The sequence below is a fragment of the Talaromyces rugulosus genome, chromosome IV, assembly GCF_013368755.1.
Source record: "Talaromyces rugulosus chromosome IV, complete sequence".
NCBI classification, from domain to species: domain Eukaryota; kingdom Fungi; phylum Ascomycota; class Eurotiomycetes; order Eurotiales; family Trichocomaceae; genus Talaromyces; species Talaromyces rugulosus.
This window is the reverse complement of record NC_049564.1, coordinates 2798349-2823171: the sequence shown is the minus strand read 5'-3', so window position 1 is coordinate 2823171 and position 24823 is coordinate 2798349. Positions and strand designations below refer to the sequence as shown.

Sequence of the window (24823 nt, the reverse complement as noted above, 5' to 3'; positions counted from 1 at the left end):
TTAAACACATTCACATGCATAACAACATCCATCCCACCTTGCGTGGTGTTTTCTTATGCCAGAAATATTATTTACAAAAAAAAAAAAAAAAGGAGAAAAGAAAAGAAAAAAAATTATCCACCTCATTGTTGGTCGGCGATTTCAGCCACCTGTTTGATAGCTGCCCGCGCCTTTTATCGTGTCGGGCACATTCATTTTTCCACCACATGGAGATGTGATTCCGTGTTTTACTCTGCAGCCTCTTCAAGTTTTGTACTATTGGTACGATAGAAGGACAATCAATCCCTTGGAAGAATTTCCCGTTGACGCTCCAGAAAGCGAGAAGCTTCATATGACAAAATTGAACTTATCAGATAAGGTTTTTATTTCCCCCCCTTCCCCTTAATTTTGCTATATCATATTGTTGAAAAAATAGTAATAAAAAACCATTTACAGTCTTGATCGACCGGAAAATTTCTTGCACGACGACACGAAGCTTTGTCTCAGGGGATACCAAGGCGAGGAGACACGACCACACGGAAACTATTTCACCAAAGCCAAGCCGATCTTCAGGATCTTCAGTGCCATGTTCAACTGTCTCAAACTTAATTGCTATCCCTGAAATGCAAATTTTTGAGTTTACTCCCGTTACTTTCCTCGAGCGGATGCACAAGGCTAAGTCTCGTGCGGAATACTCTTTTTTTTGACACCACCGTTTAAACTTGAAATGGTTTAGTCATTCGAATATCATCTTAAAGTTAAAGTGAGAAGATGGCGGTCAATAAAAAGGGTGTTGCCCAAAAAAGGTTACTGAATTGGACCAGAGATGTGAATCATCTGGCATGCATGATTGTAGGACGAGATTTCTCTCGAGCATTATTTGAAATTCTTTTTTGTGCTCATGACGTGGGCTTTTTCACTTGGCACTAGACACGCCCTCTAGCAGGATAAACTATTTGACAGGTTTAAGCTCAATCTTGAACCAGACCAGACCATGCGCACCAAGTCCACGTTAACACGCCTTGACTATCGGGTGGAATTGAAATTTGAAGAGGCTGCTAATCGTACCACTTGCATTCAGGCGTCGGGTTACATAAAGGGGTGATTTTTAAGTTCAAGCTGGCAATAAAATAATACCCCTATTTCGAGGTTTACAATTGACTCGTTACTCGATTTATCACGTGGGAGCCATAATTATGGCCTAGAAGAAAGAAGAAGAAAAAAAACAATAATAATACATGCCACAACGTGTGCATCACGCACACAGATGCAAGATTTAGGGGGGTATCACTTTGTGAGCCAATCCAATATCCCGAACGATGAATTACGCTCGAAAAGGGTAACAACAAGACAACTGGTTATTATTTCAGTTAGTATTCCCCCCTCAGCAAAACCAACCCCTTCGAATATGGTCAAATTCCCCCGCTGACCGTCACCGTCACCGCTCTTCCAGACCGCCAGAACTTGGGTAGGATGGTCGGCCGACACAAGCTTCAACTCTGTACTACTGCTACCCTGACTTGTCGTTCTATTATGATTATGGCTACCGAAAATAGCTCTTGGTGACATTGGGCCTTTCCAGTAAAAGACCTGTGTTATGGGTCCTGGTCCATCATCTCGATATCGAGCTATATCGACTCGATATTTGCGTTTCCAGCCTTCGTGGAGAATCATCATTGATCCTTTTGGTCGTTGTGGATCGTTATTGCCATGGTAGAACTGGGGGTTGGAGCCGAAGATGTTTACCTGGGCAATCATAGTGTTCATCGACAGAGTGATGTGCTCCTTTTGGAAGTGAATGTGCGATACAAGATCTGGAGTTTTTGGTATGGTGGAAAATCGATTGTTTGCATGGCTCATTGAGCTGTCGGCATAGATATGGAATGAATCGACCATATTATTCCCTTGTTGACCGCCAGTCACCAACGGTCGACTGTAAAAAGTTGGAGCTGGGGTCGTGATGTCCGGTGATGCGGTAGACTGTCGTATCGAAAATGCATCCAGGTTTGATGAAATCTGTATGTTTTTTGTGTCAGCAATGCTTTCCCCCTTATTGAGATAATACAAAACTAACGTCTCTGTGAATATCAAAGCACCGGTAACCCGTTCTTCGCTCGTTTCCATAATACTCTGAGCCAATCTCATTGATACCCATATCAGAAACGATGACAGCTCCTGTTCCATGGCCTCCACTTCCATTTCCATTTCCAATGGCACTTCCACTCCCACTTCCAGAATGTCCACCGCCAGAGACGAATTCGAAGATGTCGTTGAGCAGATCCATTGGCCTAGTATGAGAAGGGGATAGCGCGGGATAGGCGAATATTAGATATTATGATAATAATAATAATAAAGGTATTAAAAAAACATTGAAAATGCCGACGGCCAGTCTTTTTGCAAAAAAAAGTCGAATATAACGACTTAAAAACGTTCCATAATCTCAGCTCAACTACGGCAATATCTACCACATACACCTGCGATGAATTTGTCACTTGTTCCCCCCTTACGACATATTTGATCGACAATGTTGCTTTTTAAAATTCATGTTCAGCTGGTATCTGCCATCTGCTGGCACTACTGGACTAAAAATAACCTTAAGCTCTCGTAATGTTGGTGAGCTAGTCCCTAGTTACTACTAGTGGCAAGGCGAATACGAGATTGCATACTAATTGGGACATATTAATTTTATGAACGGGGAAAACGACATAAAAAAAGAATAGATCTGTTTACGGAAAGCTTATACAGGCCTAACTTATTAGGTCAAAATAGCAAAACGAAGTGAGATCGTATTCTCAGTGCTTTGGCTCACGGCGGGAAGTAGATATGATTGGCTGTACTGGGATCAGTCCCGGCAGAAACGCTCACCGCCCTAGAGTGCGGGTTTCAACACGAAGTCGGAGAAAGCTTCACACCGGACTCATTATTAACTAGGTATTTTTTTGCACGGTCAATTGAGCTAGGAAAGCCACGAAATTTCGTCTACGCCGCTCGGCTTGAATTGACCGTCCATCTTGTGCCGAGTTCCGACAGACAGCTTGGCAATATTTCTCCACAGGGCCGTCGTCATCAATAGGAACACACTGACAGCGCACAAATATTTCATCTCTAATTTGGGCATATACGGTCGTCGGTCAAGCAATGGCTACACGATCTACGCTTCGGCCCCTTCGATTGAACGGGGCCACATTTTCAACACCGAGCCACAAATCTCAGCTGCTCCTGCGAGGCAAAGGCTCTTGGAATAAACGCTTCACGTCTACTACTACTACGGCAGCTCCTCCGACAGCTCCCGCAAAGCCTTCCAAGAGTCGTTTTCGCAAATACGTTTTTCGCACATCGCTTGCGTTGGTACTTTTCGGTGGATATCTCTACGTTACAGACACCCGAGCCAGCGTACATAAATATGTGGCTGTGCCGCTGGTACGATGGCTGTATCCGGATGCGGAGGATGCGCATCATGCGGGCGTTGATGGGCTCAAGGAACTGTACAGATTAGGTCTGCACCCACGGGAGCGTGATTCTCCTGATAAAGATGGGAAATTAGCGACGGAGGTAGGGAACTTAAAAAAAAAAGGGAATAGCAACTTCAGGCACTTGAGGCTAATTCTTTGGCAGGTCTTTGGATACACGCTTTCCAATCCTATTGGCATATCTGGAGGTCTAGACAAACATGCCGATATCCCAGATCCTCTGTTTGAGCTGGGGCCTGCTATTGTAGAAGTTGGAGGCACAACCCCCTTGCCCCAAGACGGAAACCCAAAGCCCCGCGTGTTTAGAGTGGTCTCTCAGTCCGCAATGATCAATCGCTATGGCCTGAACTCCAAGGGTGCTGATCACATGGCCAAAGTCTTGAAAGAGCGCGTCCGCGCTTTTGCCTATGCGCACGGCTTTGGCGATCACGATGTCGCCGAGCAACGCGTGTTGAACGGCGAAGCAGGCGTTCCTCCTGGAAGTCTGTTCGATGGCAAGCTGCTTGCTGTGCAAGTTGCCAAGAACAAACTCACGCCTGAGTCAGACATTGCAGCTGTCGCGGGGGACTACGTGTACTGTGTTGACCGACTTGCGCCCTACGCCGACATTGTCGTCGTCAATGTGTCCAGCCCCAACACACCGGGCCTGCGCGGTCTCCAAGCCGCCGGCCCTCTGACAGAGATCCTCAAGGGTGTTGTTGGCGCAGCCAGAAAAATTGATCGCAAGACCAAACCCTTTGTCATGGTCAAAGTAAGTCCCGACGAGGACTCTGACGAGCAAGTCGACGGAATCTGTCATGCGGTGCGGGAATCCGGTGTGGATGGAGTGATTGTCGGCAACACAACAAACCGTCGACCAAATCCTTTACCTCGGGGTTACGTGCTGCCGGCCAAGGAACAGCAGACGCTCACCGAGACGGGCGGATACTCGGGGCCGCAGCTTTTTGAGGGTACAGTTGCGCTGGTGTCACGGTACAAGGAAAAACTCGCCGGGGAGGGCGCTCCCAAGGCCATCTTTGCTTCTGGTGGCATCACCACTGGCCAACAGGCGCAGGCCGTCCTCGACGCAGGAGCATCTGTTGCCATGATGTACACAGCAATCACATATGGCGGATCAGGAACCGTCACGCGAGTGAAGAACGAACTTCGTGAAGTAAGGGAAAAATAGACGTGAGTTTTTTTTTTATCTTAAAAAAAAGAAATAGATGTAAATTATGCATTATGTACTGTCATTATCATAATCCGTCTCTGTGTCGGGTACTTTTTTCGGGTTGTTTCTGTTCCGTTCGGATGAATTTAGAATGTTTCTTCCACCTCTCTTACGACTTTCCTCACTCCGTCGACCTGATGAGCAAAGCGGCCGAGGAACATACCATCGACAGCCTTGCCCAGGCCTCCCTGGCCCCAAAGACCGGGTCCAGCACTGCCGCCATACAAAACCCTAACATCGCCGTCCCGCTTCCCTACAACGGTACGAATACCTGCAACAACGGCCGAGACATGGTCAACCCCAGCAGGCTCCGGTTTACCGATTGCCCAGACAGGCTCATACGCAAAGATAACAGGGGCATGCGACGGAATAGCTTTCAGGACAGCCTGAATCTGCACCTCGCATTCACTCACAGCCAACCCAACCGCCTGCGATGCAACCTGCCCCGGAGCACTGATTTCGCCAATGCACACGAGCGGAATCAATCCCTGTGCTGAAGCAGCAGCGGCCTTTTTCGCGGTGATCTCGTCCGTCTCACCAAAGATGGCGCGCCGCTCTGCATGTCCCAATTCGACAATAGACGCGCCGATCTCGTGCAGAGACTGCGGCGAGACCTCACCCGTGTATGCGCCAGTAGCATCCCAAAAGGCATCTTGACCACCAAGCAGAAACGGAGGCGGCAGCTTATCCTCGTTAGACCCTTGTGGCAGCTTCGCCGTCCACTCGCGAATGATCTCTGCAGAAGGGTAGATAGTCAAAAAATCCGGGATCAGGGCTAGTAGCAGCTTTGACCGGTTTTTGGGCAGCACAATCTCGTTCTCGGGGTTGAGCAGGTCGCGGAGGTACTGCAGCGTGCGGGCAGGCGTAAAGTACATCTTGAGCGAGATGATCAGAAGCTTCTCCGGCAACACGGGATACGACACTGCTGCAGAGGTGGCCATTTTGGGTGTAGCTTCTTCTTTTCTTTCTTCTTCTTCCTTTCTCCTGGATCAATTGATCGATCGATCTCGTTGTTTGTGGTCGGAGGAAATCGGTGGGTGTCGTGCCGCGATGATGTCACCGGTCGACGTTTCGGAGAGCTCTGCACCGTGATGCTAGAGTTTGAACAAGGATAGTAAATATAGTCAAATCAAATTCCAATCAGATTCACGAAGTAACTTGGACGCTTGGATTCGAAGTACTTTAGTCCCTTTAGTCACTTTTTGTACTGCGCGGGGCTTTGGCTGTCAAGTTCCCCTTTTTTTCTTGCGAAAAAGGGACTGGGGAACCTGGAGAAGAAAAGGCCGGGGTAGTAGTACGACGGATAGGCGCGAGTCTAGAAAAGGGAGTTGTTCTAGACTGGTTGGAGGGAGAGGGGTCGACGAATTCGTGGTAGCAGTGATTTTGTTATTCAAGATGTCGTCAAGTTGTTGGGGACTGGAGCAGTTATTAACATCACCATCGGCGCTTTGCCGTGTCCGCCCGAATATGGTTTAGCGTGACAACTGCCCTCCCGGAGCAACGCCGATTCAATAGTAATATACAATTTTCTGTTGATCACGCAGCAAGAAAAAAAAAGAAAAAAAGAAAAAAGGGGACAAAAAATATATTAGTGCAACTCGGCCGAGATGCATACAAAAAAAACCCAAGACTGGAGCTCACCGGTCCACTGATGCTGCATGAACTGGACCATGGCGGGGCTCTCGCTGTGTTGTTTGACAACCGGAAAGCCCGCAATAGGCAATGCCGTACATCGTTGGGCCTAGAGCGAGATTTACTAGTATTGTGTCTACTTTTTGCTGTGGTTCCTGGACGTAGCCGCTGTTTTTGTACAGTGCTACTAAAGTATGTGTTGTTTTCATCATGGGTGGGACAATATCCTTTTCCTCCGCCACATTCACATGTGTTGGAATAATCGTAACACCCCAGACTTTGCTCTCGGCCTATGGCTATGTAATAACCTTCATGGCCGAATCCTAATTGCCCCGACCACGGTCAAAGGCACCAGGTACATTTATTGGCGGAGACAGCGACTAACCATGTTTGATGACGCCGCAACCAGACTGTATGTATTTGACCTGGTGGAGACAACAGGGGCCCTATGAATCAAGGTGGGGGAGCTTGAGCCTTTTTGTACTGTCGATTCGTTGCATTCCTGCTTGCCTCCCCCGCAGCAACTGGAGAACATCGCACCGACACGGGAAACCGGTTTGGGAGATGTCGAGGCTGCGCGTATATAAAGAGCGCCCTCGTCGCTTGTGCTTTAACTACTGTATATACTTTTTGTCATCTATCCATCCACCACCAATCGCAATCACCCCAACAACCTCATAATCACAATGTCAGACCTCAAGCCTCTCCGCATCGTCATGGCCGGCGACGACGCCGGCGTCGACTACAAGCTCGCCATCAAGGCCCTGCTCGAAAAGAGCCCGCTGGTCGAGTCGGTCGTCGATGTAGGCGTCACCACGACCTCTGACAAGACCGCCTATCCTCACCCGGCTGTCGAGGCTGCGCAACGGATCGCCGCAGGCCAGGCTGATCGTGGCCTCTTCATCTGCGGCACTGGTCTCGGCGTCGCCATCGCTGCCAACAAAGTTCCCGGCATTCGCGCCGTGACCGCCCACGATCCTTTCTCGGTCGAGCGCTCCGTTCTGAGCAACGACGCGCAGGTGCTCTGCTTTGGCCAGCGTGTTGTCGGTATTGAGTTGGCTAAGAAGCTTGCTCTCGACTGGCTCACCTACCGCTTCGACCCCAAGAGCAGCTCGGCCGCCAAGGTCCAGGCCATTAACGACTACGAGAAGAAGCTCAACGCTTAGATTGTGACTCTTGAATGTCGATCGTTTTGCGCTTTTGCTACTTCGTGTGGATACTGGCAATTTCCGATTTCCGACTTGAGCCTGGATAATGATATGATATAATACCTATTTGATTTACACCGGCAGCAGCAATGGAACAACTCTGTATGGTTTCCGCTGGCGGGGAGCTGTTGGAAAATTTTTCTTCTTCTTCCATGTTCTGTCTTTTCCCGGGCGGGTTATCGCTGGATAAAATAGACATAGAAGTCAAAACAAATATTACTGTATATGAATAAGAGTAAAATATCCAAGAGTGTATAGATGGAAAAAAGTGATTGGTCACCAGCTTCGGGTTCTGCGGCGATCGATGTCCTTCTATCGGGCCGCGCTAAGCCTGATCTGGCGCTTCGCCGTATGACTTGTTCGTGCTTCGAATTACTCTCCGTTTGCACATGCGTTCTCTTCCTCTGAACATTACTTTGGAATCAACTTGTCTCTTGTTTGTTTATAAGCCTTGATATTTGCACATGACAAAGTAGACATTACCCCACCGTCAATACTGCCGAGGAGGCTGAGCCCCTCATTCTGCCATTGTCGCATTTGTTATTGTGTCATTGATGTCTTGGACTGTCTCTCCTAGCTGACCTGACAAACAATTCTTTCTCCGTTGCTATCCAAGATGTCGTTCGAATTCAAGGAAAAGGGCAACCAGCTCTTCAAGGAAGCCGACTATGCCGGTGCCGAGGAGATGTTCTCCCAAGCGTGCGCACATCCATTGATACCAGACTTAAAAAGTCCCAACTAACTGGTATCCAGCATCCAGAAGAACCCCAAAGAACCAAGCTTCTTCACCAACCGCGCCGTCACTCGCCTGCGTCTCGAGAAATGGACCGGCGCCGAACAAGACTCGCGCGCTGCTATCCAGCTGCACGGCGGCCCCAAAGCAACTGCCAGTCTCAAGAGCTCACTATACCTGTCACAGGCCCTGCTCGAGCTGCAGCGCCCCCAGGAAGCATACGAGATTGCCATTGGCGCCTACCGCGCCAGCCTCAGCGTCAAAAACGCACAGTCCGAGAACCTATCCAAGATCGTCCTCCGCGCTAAACAGCATATATGGGCGGCCAAGGAAACGTCGCGGCTGCGTGAAATGAACGAAACACTCGCAAGCGTCGAGCAACTGATCGAGGCGGACTTGACACAATCGCTAGACGAATTGAATAAGCAACTGTCCAATGGCGAGATTGGCGAAATCGGGTTCAACGAAGACCAAAAGGCGCTCCGTGGGGAAGCGGCCAAAAAGGTCCAGAATGTGCGTGATGCGTTTAAAAGTGCTTCTGGTGGTGAAATCCAAGAACGGGTATGTTTTTTATTCCCTGTTGGCTTTTCTTTTGAATGCCGTGACCTTTTTTCCCTCGTACTTTGTACTGACATTATAGGTCGTCCCCGACTACCTAATCGATAACATCACATTTGAAGTCATGCACGACCCTGTTATGACCGTCTCCGGCCATAGTTTCGACCGTATCGGCATCACAAGGTATCTCGAGCAGGCGCCCGTCGACCCGGTGACCCGCATGCCCATGACGGTCAAGGACTTGCGGCCGAACTACTCTCTCAAGGCGGCATGCGAGGATTTCCTCGACAAAAACGGCTGGGCTGTTGACTATTAATCTTTCTATTTCCTCTCTCTTTGGTATAGCAGCATGGAAAGCGGGTTTTGGATTATTTTTCTTGTTACTTTGGAGCATTTCGGATGGCGTTTTTTTATTCAATTTTCTATTCACCTGTGCATGATTCATTTCTAATCATACATATTTCTACTTTTTGGATGATATTTAAACATATTCATTTTCAAAAAATTAAACCGAGTACAATCGCATTGTGTCAATCCCCACCAATCCATATGCGTTGGGGACTACTAAAACAATATTCGCCATGTGATTTGTCCCCATACCCCGCCACATGCCAATACATGACAATAGCAAATAGTAACTTACCACATACTACTAAGTAATTAATAACAGAGTTAACCATCCATAGACTAGTTGCCTGGTCAGATGCTACGTAATTGTAAACTGTAAACTGTAAACTGTTGGAAAAAAACGGACCCACCTCTCTCTGGCCCCCCCCACCGCTGGGTTTCTTCGGCTTGTCTTGGAAAGAAAGAAAGCTTTGTTTGTTGTTCTTCATCTATATCCTGCAGACCTACTTCCATATCATACAGGTGAGTTGGAGATGTTTTTGTTTTTGTTTTGTTGACAGGAGGAGCAAAGAGGCGAAGAGATGAGGATGATTTCCCCATCTGAAGCTGAAATTCTACCCCTCATTTCCTCTATCTCTCATCTCACTTCGTCATCAGAAAAGGAAGAAAAGAACAATCTGGGCTAACTAATTGGCAATAAATATTTCTAGATTCTCATACGATCATCTTCATCCGTCCTACACAACATATATAATAAAATAAATTATTATATATCCTCGCCATCATGTCCACACAAGCCGATTTCGATACCGCCATCATCGAGTCCCGAAAGCTCAAGGTTTTACCGGCGAAATCTGAGTTGCTCAAGGTGAGCGCTCCGCCCTAATAAACCGGTTTGGTTATTTCTTGCTGATATTTTTTCTTCTTCTTTTGAATAGCTCTACGGCCTATTCAAGCAGGGATCCGGCGAGGACTTCTCAAAAGTTGTAGAGCCAACGGGAATTTTGGAATGGGAGGTTAGACAAACACTAGCCCCTTATCATTTTTGTGTAACATCTCCGAAAAAGGCTAACGAGATCTTTGTTTCCGTTTTATCTAGGCCAAAGCGAAGTATGCGGCCTGGAAGGAGGTCAAGGACCTCGCCCCGGAGGATGCGCAGAAGCAATACACTGAATTGGTCAACGAGCTCAAGGAGAAATATGGCTTGAAGGAATAATCGAAGAAAGAATAGAAGAAGATTATGATGATGAAGATGGTATATACACTATATTTAAACCGGTTTTTGCCCGTTTTTGTTTATCGCTTGATAGCTTTGGGGTAGATATTTACGAGGAATAACATATTATCGGTTATTTGGATTTTGAATAATTGATGTACGTCTTATTATTCAATGTGGAATCAATACGTTTAGTCAAAATAGTGTGGCCATTAACATATTTCCACTCCCTTGAAGTATACTCTTCAACTAGAGTACCCCTGCCAAGTTTGCCCTAACCAGTCCGGTTCTAAATGCACCGTGGTCGCGGACCAAGGAACATCATGCGTGTTATACGGTGTTAACGGTAGATCATAGGGCATCCGTAGGCCAACAGCAGGAAAATTCACCTCGGACGTTGAAACTGGGTCCGGAATATCTTTCTTGAAGCAAGGTATCATCTCTGCTTCACCATTGCCAGAAATCAGCTGCGGCCACACGATTACTCCAATTTCCCAGCTACATATTCTTACTTCTCCATTTGCATTGGGAACTGCTCCCCAAGCTTGTGTTGATAGGTTAGCAGAGGTTAGCATAGCCCAATCAATCTGATCCATTCTAGACTTGTCTGAAAACCGAATGTAGGTTTTGATATGCGGTGCGGCACGGCGACGACCTGCTTCTTTCTTATCTAGACCGGCGCCCGGAACCCGCATAGATGGGATGGTACTTCTTGTGATGCCCGTGGCAATCTCATCTCTATCCCCAGCCCAATGACAGAAAAAGGGGTGGAGATACTGGAGTTGTCTCTGCTGAGCAGCACTTTGTAGCTTTATGTGAATGGATCCTCCAGATGCATAGCCGTTCAAGGACCTTCTGATTTCGTCCGGTGTTGGAAAAACTATTGAAAACTTTGGTCGAGCTGATGTCGTAGCCGGAGATAAGCTTGGCGGTGGGCTTAAAGAAGAGAACAAAGCGTCTTTTAGCCACTTATTAGTCTGACCTAGGGTTGCGATGGACGAAATCTAAAATGGTCAGTATTGAAAGCTCACAGGGAAAACTGTAGGAACATACTTGAACAACAATATGTGGTTCTACATCGGTGCCCGCATCGTTGAGCGGTATTTGACGAATTGTATCTTTCAATGCCGGCCAGCCCCATATTGTCGACTTTTTCGAATCTGCCGAGCAAAGTTTCTCCCTGGAAGGAACACTCGCTATCAATGTAGCACGAACAGATGAGAAATCATGTTTTTTGAGCTGTGTTACGAGAGGCCCGGTTTTCTTGCTTCCATAAAAATCAAGATAGGCCAGCAGGTCCCGTTTGAACCTCTCTCCGCTCCCAAAAGCAGGGGGCTCTCGCATTGTGGGTGTAGTTACAGGAGCTAGACGAAGTAGTGGCGACCGCCAAACTGCTTGAGACATGTTTGCCCAGTCACCAGGAATCATGTTTGCGGTATGGATAACTACCCTGTATACAAGTTAGGATAGGGCTTCGATGCTTCAGGTGGCTTTTCATTTCATACTGGGCTAGGTCGTCGTGGCGAAGAAGAACCATCATTTTTGAGTGGTGGGTGCCAAACGGCTCCGGCATGTAAGCTGTCATAGATTCGGCATTTGGATAACGAGCGCAGGCTTCCTGGAGATAATCAATACACACGCAATACACCAATTTTGGTATCCATCGGCCATACATCGATTGCGATACGAGTGGGAGAATCCTTTTTCCAGGAGCCATGCACGATTTTCACCTTGACGATATCTCTGACATCTTCGTCAAACTGGCTCATCACGAAGTCGACATCGAAACAATAGTTGAATTGCCAACATTCGCGGATCATGGGATCTCCAAGGATATCCCGTAACCGGATAGTGTCAACATTATTCCCTGATGATGGAGGAAAATCCCGAATGTGAGTGAGCTGGAAAGGCGAGCGTAGAATCCGAGGCTCTCGTTTAGGAAAACCAGGTTTTTGGCCATCTGAAATACCTGACACTCGAGCAGTTTCAACATCAGATGTACATGGGGTGGTGCTTGGAGACAGCTGTCGAGGGCGAGATTTGGGAGGCGGCGTAACCGCCCTATGCAGTGACGCCAGGGACGCGTGCCCTGCAGTAGGAGATTCGACAACATCTCCTTGAGAAAAATCCGCGACACGCTGTCTTTTCGCTGGACGGTCCATGGTGGAAGACGATTTGAAGCGGAAGAAGACTAATGATGCACGCGTTGGTCTTCGCGGGAAGAAGCGGCGCCAACAACGCTCCCCTGCGCCTTCCGCGGCAACAATTGGTTCTCGGCTTCATGCATGCTCCCACTGTTGGCGCCTATCTCGACCCAATCGTTTCTCCATACTACGCGCCCACGTTCGAACAGCCTTGGTCGTACCAATGCACAGCCTCGCCAAGATGGTCTTGCACTCGCTTCTGCCCAGTTCTCTTCAGTGCGCGGCGCACAATCTTCTACTTTGTCGCCGTGTCTTTTGCAGTTTCGTGAATATATACCTTTCGTCGCATTTTTGGATAGCTTCGACAGTATCAAGGGTGTCTAAATTCTATTGTTTTTTGGCATGCTTTTCACTGGATTTCCTTGAAAAAGCACCCTGCGGTCTAGCGAATTTGGAACCATCTTAGGGAGACACCATGTCTTTCCTGAAAAGATTCAAAACGAAAAGGACTAAAAAGAAAGAGACATTGCGATCCGAAGATTCACCTCCGGTATACTCAAAACTTGGTCCACAGGATACAGAGCAGATTATCACAAACTCCACCAATGCGGCTTTTCAAGAAGCATGGAAGATGCACTGGAAAGAACTCAGCGAGAGCGAGAAGCTTGCGTGGAGCTTCCAAGAAGTCAGGTCTCCGTTAAAGGTACATAAAACAATTGACGACATGGACAAGTACCACCGAGATCAATCCGTCGCTAGAAAATGCGCAGAAGGAACCTTGCGATTTCTCCGAGCGATTGAGACATTGATGGCCGGAGTAACAATTGGAATGCAGGCATACCCAGATGTCAGTTCTATAGTCGTCGGAATTGTTCGGGTTGTGATTAATGTGTGTTTTTCTGTTCTGCTCCATTAAAGAGAGTTTGCTAATATTGGAAAGATCGCGGTGAAATATTTCGAGTACTATGAGAAGTTGACCGGGATGCTGGAACGCCTCTCAGATCATCTTCAGGTCCTTGATCTCTTTACGCGAAATAAATCCGAGGAACCGTTATTGCATTCAGTAAACACTTACTTTCAAACATTTGAGACCAGAGACTGATGTATGAAGACACTGGTCGCAATTTATGTAAACATTCTCGCCTTTTGCCGATACGCACGGCGTGCTTTTGTTGACCAAGGGGATATAAAACGTACGTTCACTTGGACTTTCTCATAGACGGAATAGCTTATTTTCAACAGGTTCAAATAGTTTCGCAATGTTGGCCAAAGTCCAATGGGCTCCATTTGAAGAGCAATTCGGCCGAATACAATCTAATTTGAAACACCATACCGAGAATCTAGACAGAATATCCGCAGCGATAACCCTGAATTCGACCTTGGAAATTCGTGAGGATGTGAAGAAAGCTCCAGAAACTGCTCGTATGTTTTTCATATATTCTTAACAACTAACTACTTGCTAATTTTCAATAGAAAATGAAAGAAGAGAGTTCTTGAGTTGGATCAGCACGGAGAGCATTGAAGAGATCCATGGCATGATTCGTCGAAAGCGACTTGCAGATACTGGCTCATGGCTCTTCGAGCATTTAAATTATAAGAAGTGGGCTCTAGAAGAGAAGGTTGGACCGTTGTGGCTCTTTGGACCAGGTATGCTTTTGCCTTTCTGCAGAATCTTTAATCGTTAACAATTACAACCTAGCTGGAACTGGCAAAAGTGTTCTTGCGTAAGTTTCCTGACATGAAGGCATTTAGAAATCTGGCTGAAAGATAATATATCAGATCTATGGTCATTGACCATTTCTCTAAAAATGAGGACAATGTCGAAGTCATCCATATTTACTTCAAAGGAGAAGATACCACCATTATGCGGAATTCTTTAGTCGACGTGTTGTCTATGCTTGTGAAACAACTTTGCTGGAATATTGACGTCCTTCCCGAGCAGCTCTTGGAATTTTACCGCAATTCCAAAAGAAATGCGCGCAAACCTACGTCTGAGGACATCAAGGCCTTGTTCACTGAATGTTTGAACCATGTCGGTAAAACGGTTCTCGTTTTGGATGGGTTAGACGAATACGAAGAGACAAAAAGGAAACAGCTCTTGAATTTCATTTCTCAAACACTTGCACAACGGTTGAATCTGAAAATTTTCATCACAAGTCGGTTGGAAAACGATATCAAGAACGTGCTTCATCGCTGTGAATGCTTACCTATTGAGAGCGTGTCTCAAACTCGGCAAGACCTGGTTCGAGTCGTGAAGCATCACGTTACTAATGAATTAGGGCATATTGAGCCTGAATTCCAAGAAGAAGTCATAAAATTACTAATCGAAAAGTCTGGAGGAATGTGAGTCAGCACAGTCCAAAATCTCTTATAAGTTTTCATATCACTGACCTGCCACAATAGATTTCTCTGGGTCAACTTTCAATTAAATGATCTGACTAAAATCCCAGAACAGTCCATTAGAGCCCAACTAAATACGCTTCCATCTGGGTTGGAAGAAACATACCTTGAATACTTTCGTGGTATAAACATGCAGCCCCAGACAGTCACAACCCTGGCGCAACGTTGCTTTCTTTGGACATTTCATACCAATGCAAGACTTACCGGTAGCCAGTTAAGGGATGCAGTGTCTTTAGATCTCAGAATATCCGGAAACGAGCAGGATCTCTATAGTATCGATACCTTGGAAACAGTGACCAAAAACCTTTTAAATGTTCCTGAATTTCCGTTTTCACGTGTTCGGCCTGTTCATTTCTCGCTACAGGAATATGCTACAAGTTCAGACAGCCCTCCTTCTGACCTGCGGGAGTTCCTCCTCCCCGACTCTGAGTCTGCTAATCAACAATTGGCCATTCTGTGTCTCGAACACCTGCTAGCCGACGTGCCTCCACGGGACTTTTTTGATACCATTCTTTTCTACAGTGCTGCGTACTTTGAAACTCACATTAAACGATTGAAAAAAATACCGGGCGCATTGATTGATTTACTTGACCGTATACTCATCAAAGAGAAACATATGCCCTTGAAAATCTTGACATGGCGGTGGCCCATTACTCATGAAACGTATCCCGATATCAGCTGCATGGGGTGTCCCAAATCAGTGGACCCCGTGTTTTTCATGAAATGTACGGGCCTTGACCAAATAGATGTGCTTTGGAAACGGTATTCGCACCTTGAGCAACCGACAAGTTACCCAGATGGGTATCTCCATTTGGCAGTGGCTGGTCGATTAGAAGATACTGTCAAGGACATGATTGCTCAGGGTGTCGAAGCAGATCAACTTGATGTCACAGGGCGTTCACCCTTATACTATGGCTGTGATACGGGTTGTCCACTTGAAATCGTGAAGTTACTCGTTGAGGAGGGAGCAAACATTAACTTGCGTACTGACGACGGGAAAACACCGCGTAAAATTGCTATCAATTTCCATGTTGCGAAATATTTGGAGAGCATTGGAGGAGTTGAGTAATAGATAGTAACGACTGTTTTTGTAGCGGCTGAATGCCTTACATGTTAACAAAATAAGAGCTACATAGGAAAGTTTCTAGGATATATGTACACAAAACATTCAAAATTAAACATATATAGATATACACACAATTGTTAATGTATATATCCATGTTTGCACGCATATAATCATGGTTGATGCACCAGTGAATGAAGGGTGCATGGCCATGCGGCCACCCTTCCCGGCTAGTGGCTAGCTGCAGCCAGTGGCACTGCCCTCTTCTCTCTCACCAACCTCAACCTATTGGCCATTAGCATATGCATGCATGATGTTTTCGGCGGCTACAGACATTATTGGCCCAATAGTTAGTCGTGTCACTTTATGCACAGCCTTGCAAACAAGATGTTTTGTCTTATTATGCCGATGTCCCTCAGGGACGTCCTCCTATGTTCATCGTTTAGTCGGCCTCCTCAGAAGCTTCTTGAGCCTCCGAGATTCCATGTAGCGCATATTTATTTCTGATCAAATTATGAACCTTTTGAAAAGATTCAGAAAAAAGAATGGCAACCCCAAGGAAAATAAAGAAACGACACCGGCCGAGCGGCCTCAGGTCTACACTTCGGACTGGAACCCTGAACAGACCGAACAGGTCATCGCGAAAACTACAAATGCTGCGTTTCTAGAAGCATGGCGGATGCACTGGATGGATCTGGACGAAAGCGAAAAGGTTGAATGGAGCTTCCAAGAAGTCAAATCTCCGTTGAAGGTGCAAAAGACAATTGAAGACATGGATAAACTGCATCGGGAACACTCGATCTCTCGTAAAGTCGCAGCCAAGACACTTCGGTTTTTCGAGGCGCTTGAGACATTGATGTCCGGGGTTGCGATTGGGATTCAATCATATCCAGAAGTCAGCGCCATAGTGGTCGGCGTCGTCAGAGTCGTGATTAATGTATGTCGATTATTTGATGTCTTGTAAAACCCCTCCTCTGCTGACGCCACAAAGGTTGCTGTGAAATACTTTGAATACTACGAGAAATTGTCTCAGATGCTGGAACGCCTTGCTGAACATATCGCAATATTCGACCTTTTCACTCAAAACAACTCCGATGAACAGATCTTACATCGGGTAAGAATATTAGGATGGATTTACCTAGCCGAAAATTCGAAAATTGGCTGACTTAAAATACATTCAGACCCTGGTAGTGCTTTATAGAAACATTCTTGCTTTCCGCCGATATGCACGCCGAGCTTTTGTTAGCCAAGGAGACTCTACAGGCAAGTCGACTTATATACATAAATGAATCTTGCTAATTTTATGTAGCATCCAATAGCCTCGCATTCGCTAGAATTCAATGGGCTCCGTTCGAGCAACAATTCGGTCAGATACAGTCAAACCTGGAACACTACACGAAGAACTTGGGCATGGTTTCTACCGCAATAATCTTGAATTCAAGCCTAACTATTCGCGATAATTTGGAGAAAAAACGTTCGCTTGATATCCGTGTGTTTAGTCCCTCTTTTTAATCCATGTTCTCCACTAAGCTTCAGATAGAACAAGAAAGAAGGAACTTTCTGGATTGGATATGCAAATACGAAATCGAGGAAATACATGGAATCGTTCGAGAAAAACGCCATCCTAATACCGGACTATGGCTGCTGGACGACCGCAGCTACAAATCATGGATTTTAGAAAAAGGCACGCACCCATTGTGGATATCGGGGCCGGGTATGTTATCTATTATTCTGCACTTATTAATGGCTCTTCCATTGCTAAAAATTTATTCCAGCTGGAACTGGAAAAAGTGTCCTTGCGTAAGTCTACTAAACCTTCTGAGTTGACGATAACTGAAGAATATCAAAGATCCATGGTCATCGATCATTTGAAGGATTGTACCAAGTACCCGGATTACACCGTCGCATACATGTATTTCAAAGGAGAAGAAGTCGATACAAAACACTTACCCTCTCGCGTCATGTCTATGCTGGTCAAGCAACTCTGTTGGAACCTTGAGACCCTCCCCGAGCGAACTCTTCAATTCTTTCGGGATTTCGAGAAAAACGCACGACAGCATACATTTGAAGACCTCAGGTCAGTATTTATAGACTGTGCAGGCCATCTCGGAACAGTAGTTGTCGTACTTGATGCTTTCGACGAATGCGAAAGAAGGCATCGAAATCAACTCTCAGCATTTATTCGCGAAATAGGGACACATTGTACTAGTGTGAAAGTAATTGTAACGAGCCGGTGGGAACGTGATATCGAAATTCCTTGAAATCCCCCCTTTCGTTCCGAATTAGTATGGATCCCTCAGCGGAGGATATTGCCAAGTCTGTTAGACATCGAGTGGAACAGGAGTTCAGGCACATCACGCCAGATCTTCGTGAAAAGATAACAAATCAACTGATTGAAAAATCTGCAGGAAGGCAAGTTGAGTGACTGCCTTGCTCTGTCTAAGACTTCATGGCTAACCTGGCTTTCTGTAAAGTTTTCTCTGGGTCGACTTGCAGTTAAATGATCTAGTCCAAATCCCGCAATCAGACATCGAAAATCAACTGACAATGCTTCCTTCTGGACTCTCAGATACTTACATCGAATGCCTCCGGAGAATAAATGCGCAACCACGGGCAAATAGACTTTTGGCGCAAACTTGTTTCATCTGGGCACTCTACAGCTACAGATTGACAGGACGATCCGAGTTCTGCGACCTGGTGTCTTTAGAGGCCAAACTATCAGAGGATAAGAAGGGAAAATATGGCTGGATGGAAATCGAAGGTGCCACCAAACAGTTAATCATTGCGCCAGGTTACTGGGGTCGCGTCCGGCCCCTACACTTTTCTTTCAAAGAGTTTATCTTGAACCCGGAATGCCCTATACCAGTAGATTTACAGTGTTACGTTCCTGATTCAGACACTGCAAATGCAAGGATGGCCATCATGTGCCTGCAGCATATGATGGCGGAGAATGTACCTCCAGGCAATATTCTATCCACAGGTCTGTTTTACTGTGGCGCATACTTTGATCGTCATATTCGAGAACTGGCTACATTGCCTGATGAGCTCATGGATCTACTTGACCAGCTCTTCAATAATGAACCACATAAATTTTTGCGGATCCTGGCGTGGCGATGGCCCCTTGCACATGAAAACTATCCCGACATCAGCTGTCCAGGAAGTCCCAGTTCAATGGATCCGGTGTTTTTCATGCAATGCACCCAACTCGACAAGGTGCCCTCAATTTGGTCGCGGTACTCGAATGGTAAGGAACCACTCAAAAGCTATCCAGAAGGTTATTTAAGCCTCGCGGTCGCTGCTGGTTTAGAAGGTCATGCAAGAGAGATAATCGCACAAGGTGCTGATGTAAACCGCGTGGACGTCGGCGAATTTACACCCACGCATCTTGCGTGTGGACCAAATACTTCTTTGAGCATGTTGAAGATAATTGTTGATGGAGGTGCCGACATCAATCTACGAACAAAGGAAGGATCACCACTTGGCATGACTAGAGCCATGGGGCTCGTCAAGGCCGCGGAATTTTTGGAGCAACATGGAGCTATTGAATGAGGAAATATGATGATATCTCTTTGGTCAAAAAGTTCTTGGATTTCTCATTGTTGTCTATTATATAATTCGGATTTCTACTTTTTAGAAAGCACTTTGAATATCGTAGAATATGTAGTCTGAAAGATCCAGGTCAACTGCCATGACAGTATATTAATACAAAATATCAAAATCTGTAAATACAAATATTTCCAGCTATATTTATACAATCCTGCTTTACATACATGTATGCATCGTACATCTAATAGCGGTGCCGCCAATGACTCATTTCTCCTTTGTCTGCCCTAGATATCCAGGCATCCCAAAACATGAGTGACACACAGTTGACACAACTGACGTTTCAGTTGTGATTTTTCTCCCTACTTGCAGCTTCTTCTAATTTCTCGCCCTTTTGTATACTAATCCCAGCCAGTTTTCAAACTAGAACACAACCCGATGTTATCGGTATCAAACATGGAAAAACACAGCTCACACTCGAAATTCATTCACAAACTTCAGTCCCTAGACGTGGACAAAAAGGGGTGCAATCTTCGCTCTCTTGCTCAAAATTGCTTCCTTTGGTCGTTGTATGCAAAGAAACCTATAACCACAGCCCAGCTCTTAGACGCCGTCGCCCTTGACCTCAAGACGAGTCCCAAGCGCACAAAAGGTCATGAATATTTTTACACCCTCACCGATTTGAGAAACGCAACCTGCGATCTGCTGCTAATTTCAGGGTTTGGCTTGAACCGTGTAAGACCGCTTGATCACGATAGCGAGAGATTCATCTGCTCTGCAATTCACGATGATGACACCGCAATAGGGCTGAAAGAATTCTTTCCGAGCCAACGCGAAGCCAATATTCGACTTTCAAGTTACTGTCTTCAACATTTGCTTGCCGACACTCCTCCAGAAGATAGCCTCTTTACAATCTTGCCCTATTGTGCCAGCTACTTTGACGCACACATCCGCAGCCTCGACAACAAAATCCCGCCGAACGTGCTGCAACTATTAGAGCAATTGCTGAATTCCGGACCACTGAATCTCCGAAAAGTTATATCTTTTCGATATCCGACTACGGACGAGAGCTTTCCTGACGTGGACTGCCCCGGCAGCCCCGCGTCAATTGAGCCTGGGTTTTTCCTGCGGTGTGTGAATCTTCATGAGACGGTGGGCCCTGAGACCTGGTCTCGGTTTGCGAAGCGAGAAGAAGATAGTTACCCTGAAGAGTATCTACATCTGGCCGCGGTAACGGGTCTGACGGATATCGTCGCGTCTATAATATCAACGGCTGGTGTTGATATTAATCGAGAGGACGGTATAGGGTTCACGGCACTTCAGTACGCGGTTCAAGCTGGGCAGCATGGCATTGTCCAAATACTTCTAGATTCAGGGGCACGAGTCCAGGGAGCGGACGGTGAGCACGCAGCAGTAATAAACAAGAAAAGTACAGTGAAATTCACACTCAAAGCGAAGATTTAGACGTGCTTCTCTTCTTGCGGCGAAGGAATCACCATCATCCAATATATCTGGTTAAATTGCTAGTAATACACTTTATCTAGAAAGAACAAAAAGAAAATCTAATTTTACCACATAAATCTCTGTATCTTCCCCGGTTCCTGCGGCCACTCAAACCCATTGTACAAGAACACGTAACCCGTGACGGCATTAATCACCAAGAACCAAACTGTCTCCATGACCTGCGGCAAAGCCGTAGCAAAATGCGCCTTGAACAAACCAGACTCCTCCCTTTGCTGCTGCTCCCGGAAGACTTCTGGAGTCGGCAGGCGAGGAAGATGCAATCTCCACATCACCCACGGAATAATGAAATACCGGGGTTCGACCAGAGGCGCTGTGATGAGCGAGAGGGCTGTAGCGACGAGCCAGATGAGAACGAAGCTAACGCGGATTTGTTGCCGTTCGACTTGCTGCTGGCGTTTATTCATGTGTGCTTGGATCCGGGCTATAACTTCGGGAGTGATGACCTGAGTGCTTGGGGGTTCTGCGGATGATGTGGTTTTCTTTTTTAGAGACTGCTTCTTTTGCTGTTTTTGCTGCTTCTTGCTTGCTAATTCTTTCTTCTGGGCTGGCTTTGCTTGTTCGTCCTGAGTTGCGGCAGCGTCAAGCATTGCAGGGGGTATAGATGGGCCTTTTGGACCGGGAGGCGAGTAGATCCCAATTGCGGTAAAGACGGCCCATGCACAGAGGAAGTAGACTGGGGCCGCTGCGTATTTGACAGCAGGATGATACCCGGTCAAAATTCGAAAGACGTAGAAAACGTAGTGTCTGTTATCAGCCAGAGTAAAAGGATGCACAATAGTGTTGAAGTGGATAGCGGCCAGCATCAAAGGAATGACACCTAGAGCCGTGAGAAACCGCGGAAGTCTGTGAGTATTGTTCAGTCGATAGTCGAAGAACTTTGGAAGGAGCCCGCTGGGTACAGTGACATTGGCAATGCCAATGATCACCAGTGGCCACGAGAAAAAGATAAAGTACGGCCAGATGTACAGCATCTGAGGAACATGGATAGCAGCGCTGTGGAACTCTTTATGCCCCAAAACGACGCTGCCATTCCAGAGCACGAATCCGCCAAATGCTGCTAGAATGAGGAGATGCGGGATGATGGAGGCAATGACAAGAGGCAGCTGGCCCAATGCAGCACACCCGAGGGACAGGCCGGTCTTGAAATAGTCTTTGCCCTGTCAGAAAACCATATGCTAACACTAAACAGAATGAACTCACCAACAAAGCTCGCCTCCGCCACAAGCGGATCGTAGAGTTCTCCCTGGAAGCTCTGGGATACCATTGCAAAATAATTGGTATACGAGAGAGATTTCGAGTTTTGGCGAATAGTCCGAACAACCTGTAAACCACCCATAAAGACAGAAACCCAAAATATGTTTGTCTGTCTGAAAACAAGAGCAACGAGACCCAACACGACAAAGGCCAAGCTTTGCAACGAAGTGTGACCAAGCAGAGCGCTTCCGATTGTCTTCTTCGCGCCATTTGCATCCGATCTTTTGATATCCCAAATATACGCTTCCACAACAACGAGCAGAGCGAGGACATCAGTATAATACAGCCCGGAGAAGAAAAACAACGGCGGAAAGAGGCATATATTCAGCACTGTATGGCTGACCCAAGCGCCCGACTGCCGGGTATTCTGCTCCTTTCGCAATAAATCCAATAGAGTCTGAAGACGCCATGGCAGGACTAGTCCCGAGGCAGCGAGATTGGTAGCACGCAGTTCATCGACTCCAACGTCTGTAGGAGATCCTCGGAGCAGCAGAACGCTGCCGCAGAGCACATATGACCATACGTAAAGGCCAGGCGGCGTGGTGATTTTCGGATCCCAATGGGACCAATTGTTGGCCCAGTAAGCCTGTGCCTGGCCAACATGGAAAACCTCATCGAGATATGGCTCCTGGACAGTTTTGCTAACCAGGTTTCTCCAAAGCAGGAGCGAGAGCAACACGAAAGGCACCAGATAGCGGCCGGCCAATGTGAGGCCGGTCTCAAACTGGGGAGAGCTCATTGCGCCAGGCTATGTCCGAACCCCTAAGCAAGCATTGGAGGAGCTCTAATCCTATACAAGCATGCGCTTTGGCCCTTTAGGCAATAGTTTATCTCCGGAATTTGGAAGCTGGTTGACAAGCAAAAAAAAGAATGTGACCAAGTTGCTGGACGCCGGAGCTCCCGTTGGCTCGCGCGAGGATGCAAACCGCTCAAACACGAACCAGCATTCCGCCGCGATAATACAATACATCATCATACTCCATACTCGCCCTTCTCGGTCTTCTTGAATTGTTTGGCGGCGGCAGAAAGATGCTGGTTCTATAAGATTGCATGCCCCTCTTCTCTCCCAATTGGCCGCAAGGCGCTATCTTTTTCTTGTGTCATTGATTTCTAGTTTCTCTCTCGTTCGCGCAGTTTCTTCCTCCGGAACCAAAAAACCCAGAACGCCACAATGGCTTTTCCACTACCGCGAGGAATCACGCCCTCGGAAATCGAATTCATCTCGGAGATGGAACTCGTGACTGTTGTGCCTCGACAGCGTCTAGATGGCCTCGATTTGTTATCAGTGAGCAACAAAAAAAAAGCCGAAACCCCGCAGCCCAAAACACCCCGCAGAGAGATATGCGGGCTGCGCATACCGCGCTCTCATTCCGGGATACATGTGTTTTGATAGGGGCGAGGGAGGAATTAGAGAGAGCTGACTTGTCTGTCTGTTGTGTACTATTTAGGGACCTACAGAACGATTACTACCGCCACAGCGTACGACACTTCCTCTCTGGCTGGCAATCCTACTCAAACGACAACGGCGCGTCAATATCGTCCCTCCATACTGGCTTTACCCAGAGTCATTACAAATAATCCTTCAATTCGAAACAGAAACCCGAGAATACTCAGATTCCTTCTCCCCGCCACCGCGACTACCAGGTCAACGCAGACCGGGTGACGACAACAATCGACGACCGCAGGTTACCATGCCTCGACCAAAGCACACGCTCGATGGAGCGCGATATTTTCCCACGCCGCCATTCCTACCACAGAATACCGCGCTGACTCCAGCCGAGGAATCCGAACTCGACAAAGAAATCGCCCTGCCGTACCACTGGCTAGAAGTGGGCAATATGCTGCTCGACGCCGCGAGTGATGACCTCATCGACCCGGACCAAGTGCGGCGACTATTAAAAGACTTGCGAGAAGTGCGCATGTCCAAGATGCGCAAGGGCGTGGATATCCTGGACACAGCCGCAACAGCCGGCGGCGGCGTCGCCCTTACGGGTGTCGGGGCTATGGAAATCGGGGAAATGCGAGGCTTCGTTGCTGGAGTAGTCGAAGGGCTTAGGAAAATCGGCGCATCTCGCGAACAGGCCCGAAGAGAACAGCTCGCTGAAGAAGGACCTACGCAAGGGTATACCCAGGATGATGACGATGACATGGAGTTTTAGGATCGGGGTCTGATTTCTCTACATGACATCTATATATTTTCGCATTTTGTTCTTTGGAGTTCTAAAAAAAAAGGTGGGCGGCGCATTGGGCGGTTGGTTGGGCGAGGCTGTGTTGAATTTAGCGAAAGATACAGTTGCAATATATACCCAAAGAGTTGAATCTCATTACAAGTATTTGCGAGCATCGTGTTCGTTGATTTCATAGACGGCATACAGAATGTCGAATCATTAAAAAGAAGAAGAAAAGAGTAAGAAGGGGATTATAAGTTGCACCAAGCGAAAGCCAAGATACGGTGTCGATTTAATCAAATCCTATGGTATTAAAAAGGGAGGGAAAAAAAACATTCTAACAATGGGGCTTGCGGTTTTAACATATTTATAA

The 24823-nt window shown here is 46.9% G+C and overlaps 9 protein-coding genes across 9 annotated transcripts; 5 read left to right on the top strand and 4 right to left on the bottom strand.

Annotated features, from left to right (window-relative positions):
• Positions 1–1266: 1266 nt before the first annotated feature.
• On the bottom strand, positions 1267–2263 carry TRUGW13939_07777 (uncharacterized protein; the record flags this gene model as incomplete). Its single annotated transcript, XM_035490914.1, has 2 exons — positions 1267–1995; positions 2054–2263. The coding sequence occupies 2 exons, from the start codon at positions 2261–2263 to the stop codon at positions 1267–1269; spliced, it is 939 nt and encodes a 312-aa protein (XP_035346807.1).
• Positions 2264–3117: 854 nt separating this feature from the next.
• On the top strand, positions 3118–4617 carry TRUGW13939_07776 (uncharacterized protein; the record flags this gene model as incomplete). The annotated part of the gene is made up of 2 exons (XM_035490913.1): positions 3118–3531; positions 3595–4617. The coding sequence occupies 2 exons, from the start codon at positions 3118–3120 to the stop codon at positions 4615–4617; spliced, it is 1437 nt and encodes a 478-aa protein (XP_035346806.1).
• Positions 4618–4745: 128 nt separating this feature from the next.
• Positions 4746–5600, bottom strand: TRUGW13939_07775 (uncharacterized protein; the record flags this gene model as incomplete). Its single annotated transcript, XM_035490912.1, has 1 exon — positions 4746–5600. One exon carries the CDS (start codon positions 5598–5600, stop codon positions 4746–4748), a length of 855 nt encoding a protein of 284 aa, XP_035346805.1.
• A 1377-nt stretch (positions 5601–6977) lies between these two features.
• On the top strand, positions 6978–7457 carry TRUGW13939_07774 (uncharacterized protein; the record flags this gene model as incomplete). Its single annotated transcript, XM_035490911.1, has 1 exon — positions 6978–7457. One exon carries the CDS (start codon positions 6978–6980, stop codon positions 7455–7457), a length of 480 nt encoding a protein of 159 aa, XP_035346804.1.
• A 658-nt stretch (positions 7458–8115) lies between these two features.
• TRUGW13939_07773 (uncharacterized protein) lies at positions 8116–10354 on the top strand (the record flags this gene model as incomplete). The annotated part of the gene is made up of 5 exons (XM_035490910.1): positions 8116–8198; positions 8253–8793; positions 8873–9094; positions 10077–10154; positions 10238–10354. 5 exons carry the CDS (start codon positions 8116–8118, stop codon positions 10352–10354), a joined length of 1041 nt encoding a protein of 346 aa, XP_035346803.1.
• Positions 10355–10599: 245 nt separating this feature from the next.
• Positions 10600–12516, bottom strand: TRUGW13939_07772 (uncharacterized protein; the record flags this gene model as incomplete). The annotated part of the gene is made up of 4 exons (XM_035490909.1): positions 10600–11358; positions 11408–11804; positions 11860–11972; positions 12028–12516. 4 exons carry the CDS (start codon positions 12514–12516, stop codon positions 10600–10602), a joined length of 1758 nt encoding a protein of 585 aa, XP_035346802.1.
• Positions 12517–12973: 457 nt separating this feature from the next.
• TRUGW13939_07771 (uncharacterized protein) lies at positions 12974–20968 on the top strand (the record flags this gene model as incomplete). The annotated part of the gene is made up of 15 exons (XM_035490908.1): positions 12974–13387; positions 13439–13561; positions 13610–13691; positions 13741–13920; positions 13972–14145; positions 14198–14222; positions 14278–14841; positions 14902–15963; positions 16499–16898; positions 16953–17075; positions 17498–17675; positions 17737–17761; positions 17811–18038; positions 18436–19205; positions 19932–20968. The coding sequence occupies 15 exons, from the start codon at positions 12974–12976 to the stop codon at positions 20966–20968; spliced, it is 5385 nt and encodes a 1794-aa protein (XP_035346801.1).
• A 104-nt stretch (positions 20969–21072) lies between these two features.
• On the bottom strand, positions 21073–23021 carry TRUGW13939_07770 (uncharacterized protein; the record flags this gene model as incomplete). The annotated part of the gene is made up of 2 exons (XM_035490907.1): positions 21073–22178; positions 22229–23021. 2 exons carry the CDS (start codon positions 23019–23021, stop codon positions 21073–21075), a joined length of 1899 nt encoding a protein of 632 aa, XP_035346800.1.
• Positions 23022–23453: 432 nt separating this feature from the next.
• TRUGW13939_07769 (uncharacterized protein) lies at positions 23454–24441 on the top strand (the record flags this gene model as incomplete). The annotated part of the gene is made up of 2 exons (XM_035490906.1): positions 23454–23567; positions 23731–24441. 2 exons carry the CDS (start codon positions 23454–23456, stop codon positions 24439–24441), a joined length of 825 nt encoding a protein of 274 aa, XP_035346799.1.
• Between the last annotated feature and the right edge of the window lie 382 nt (positions 24442–24823).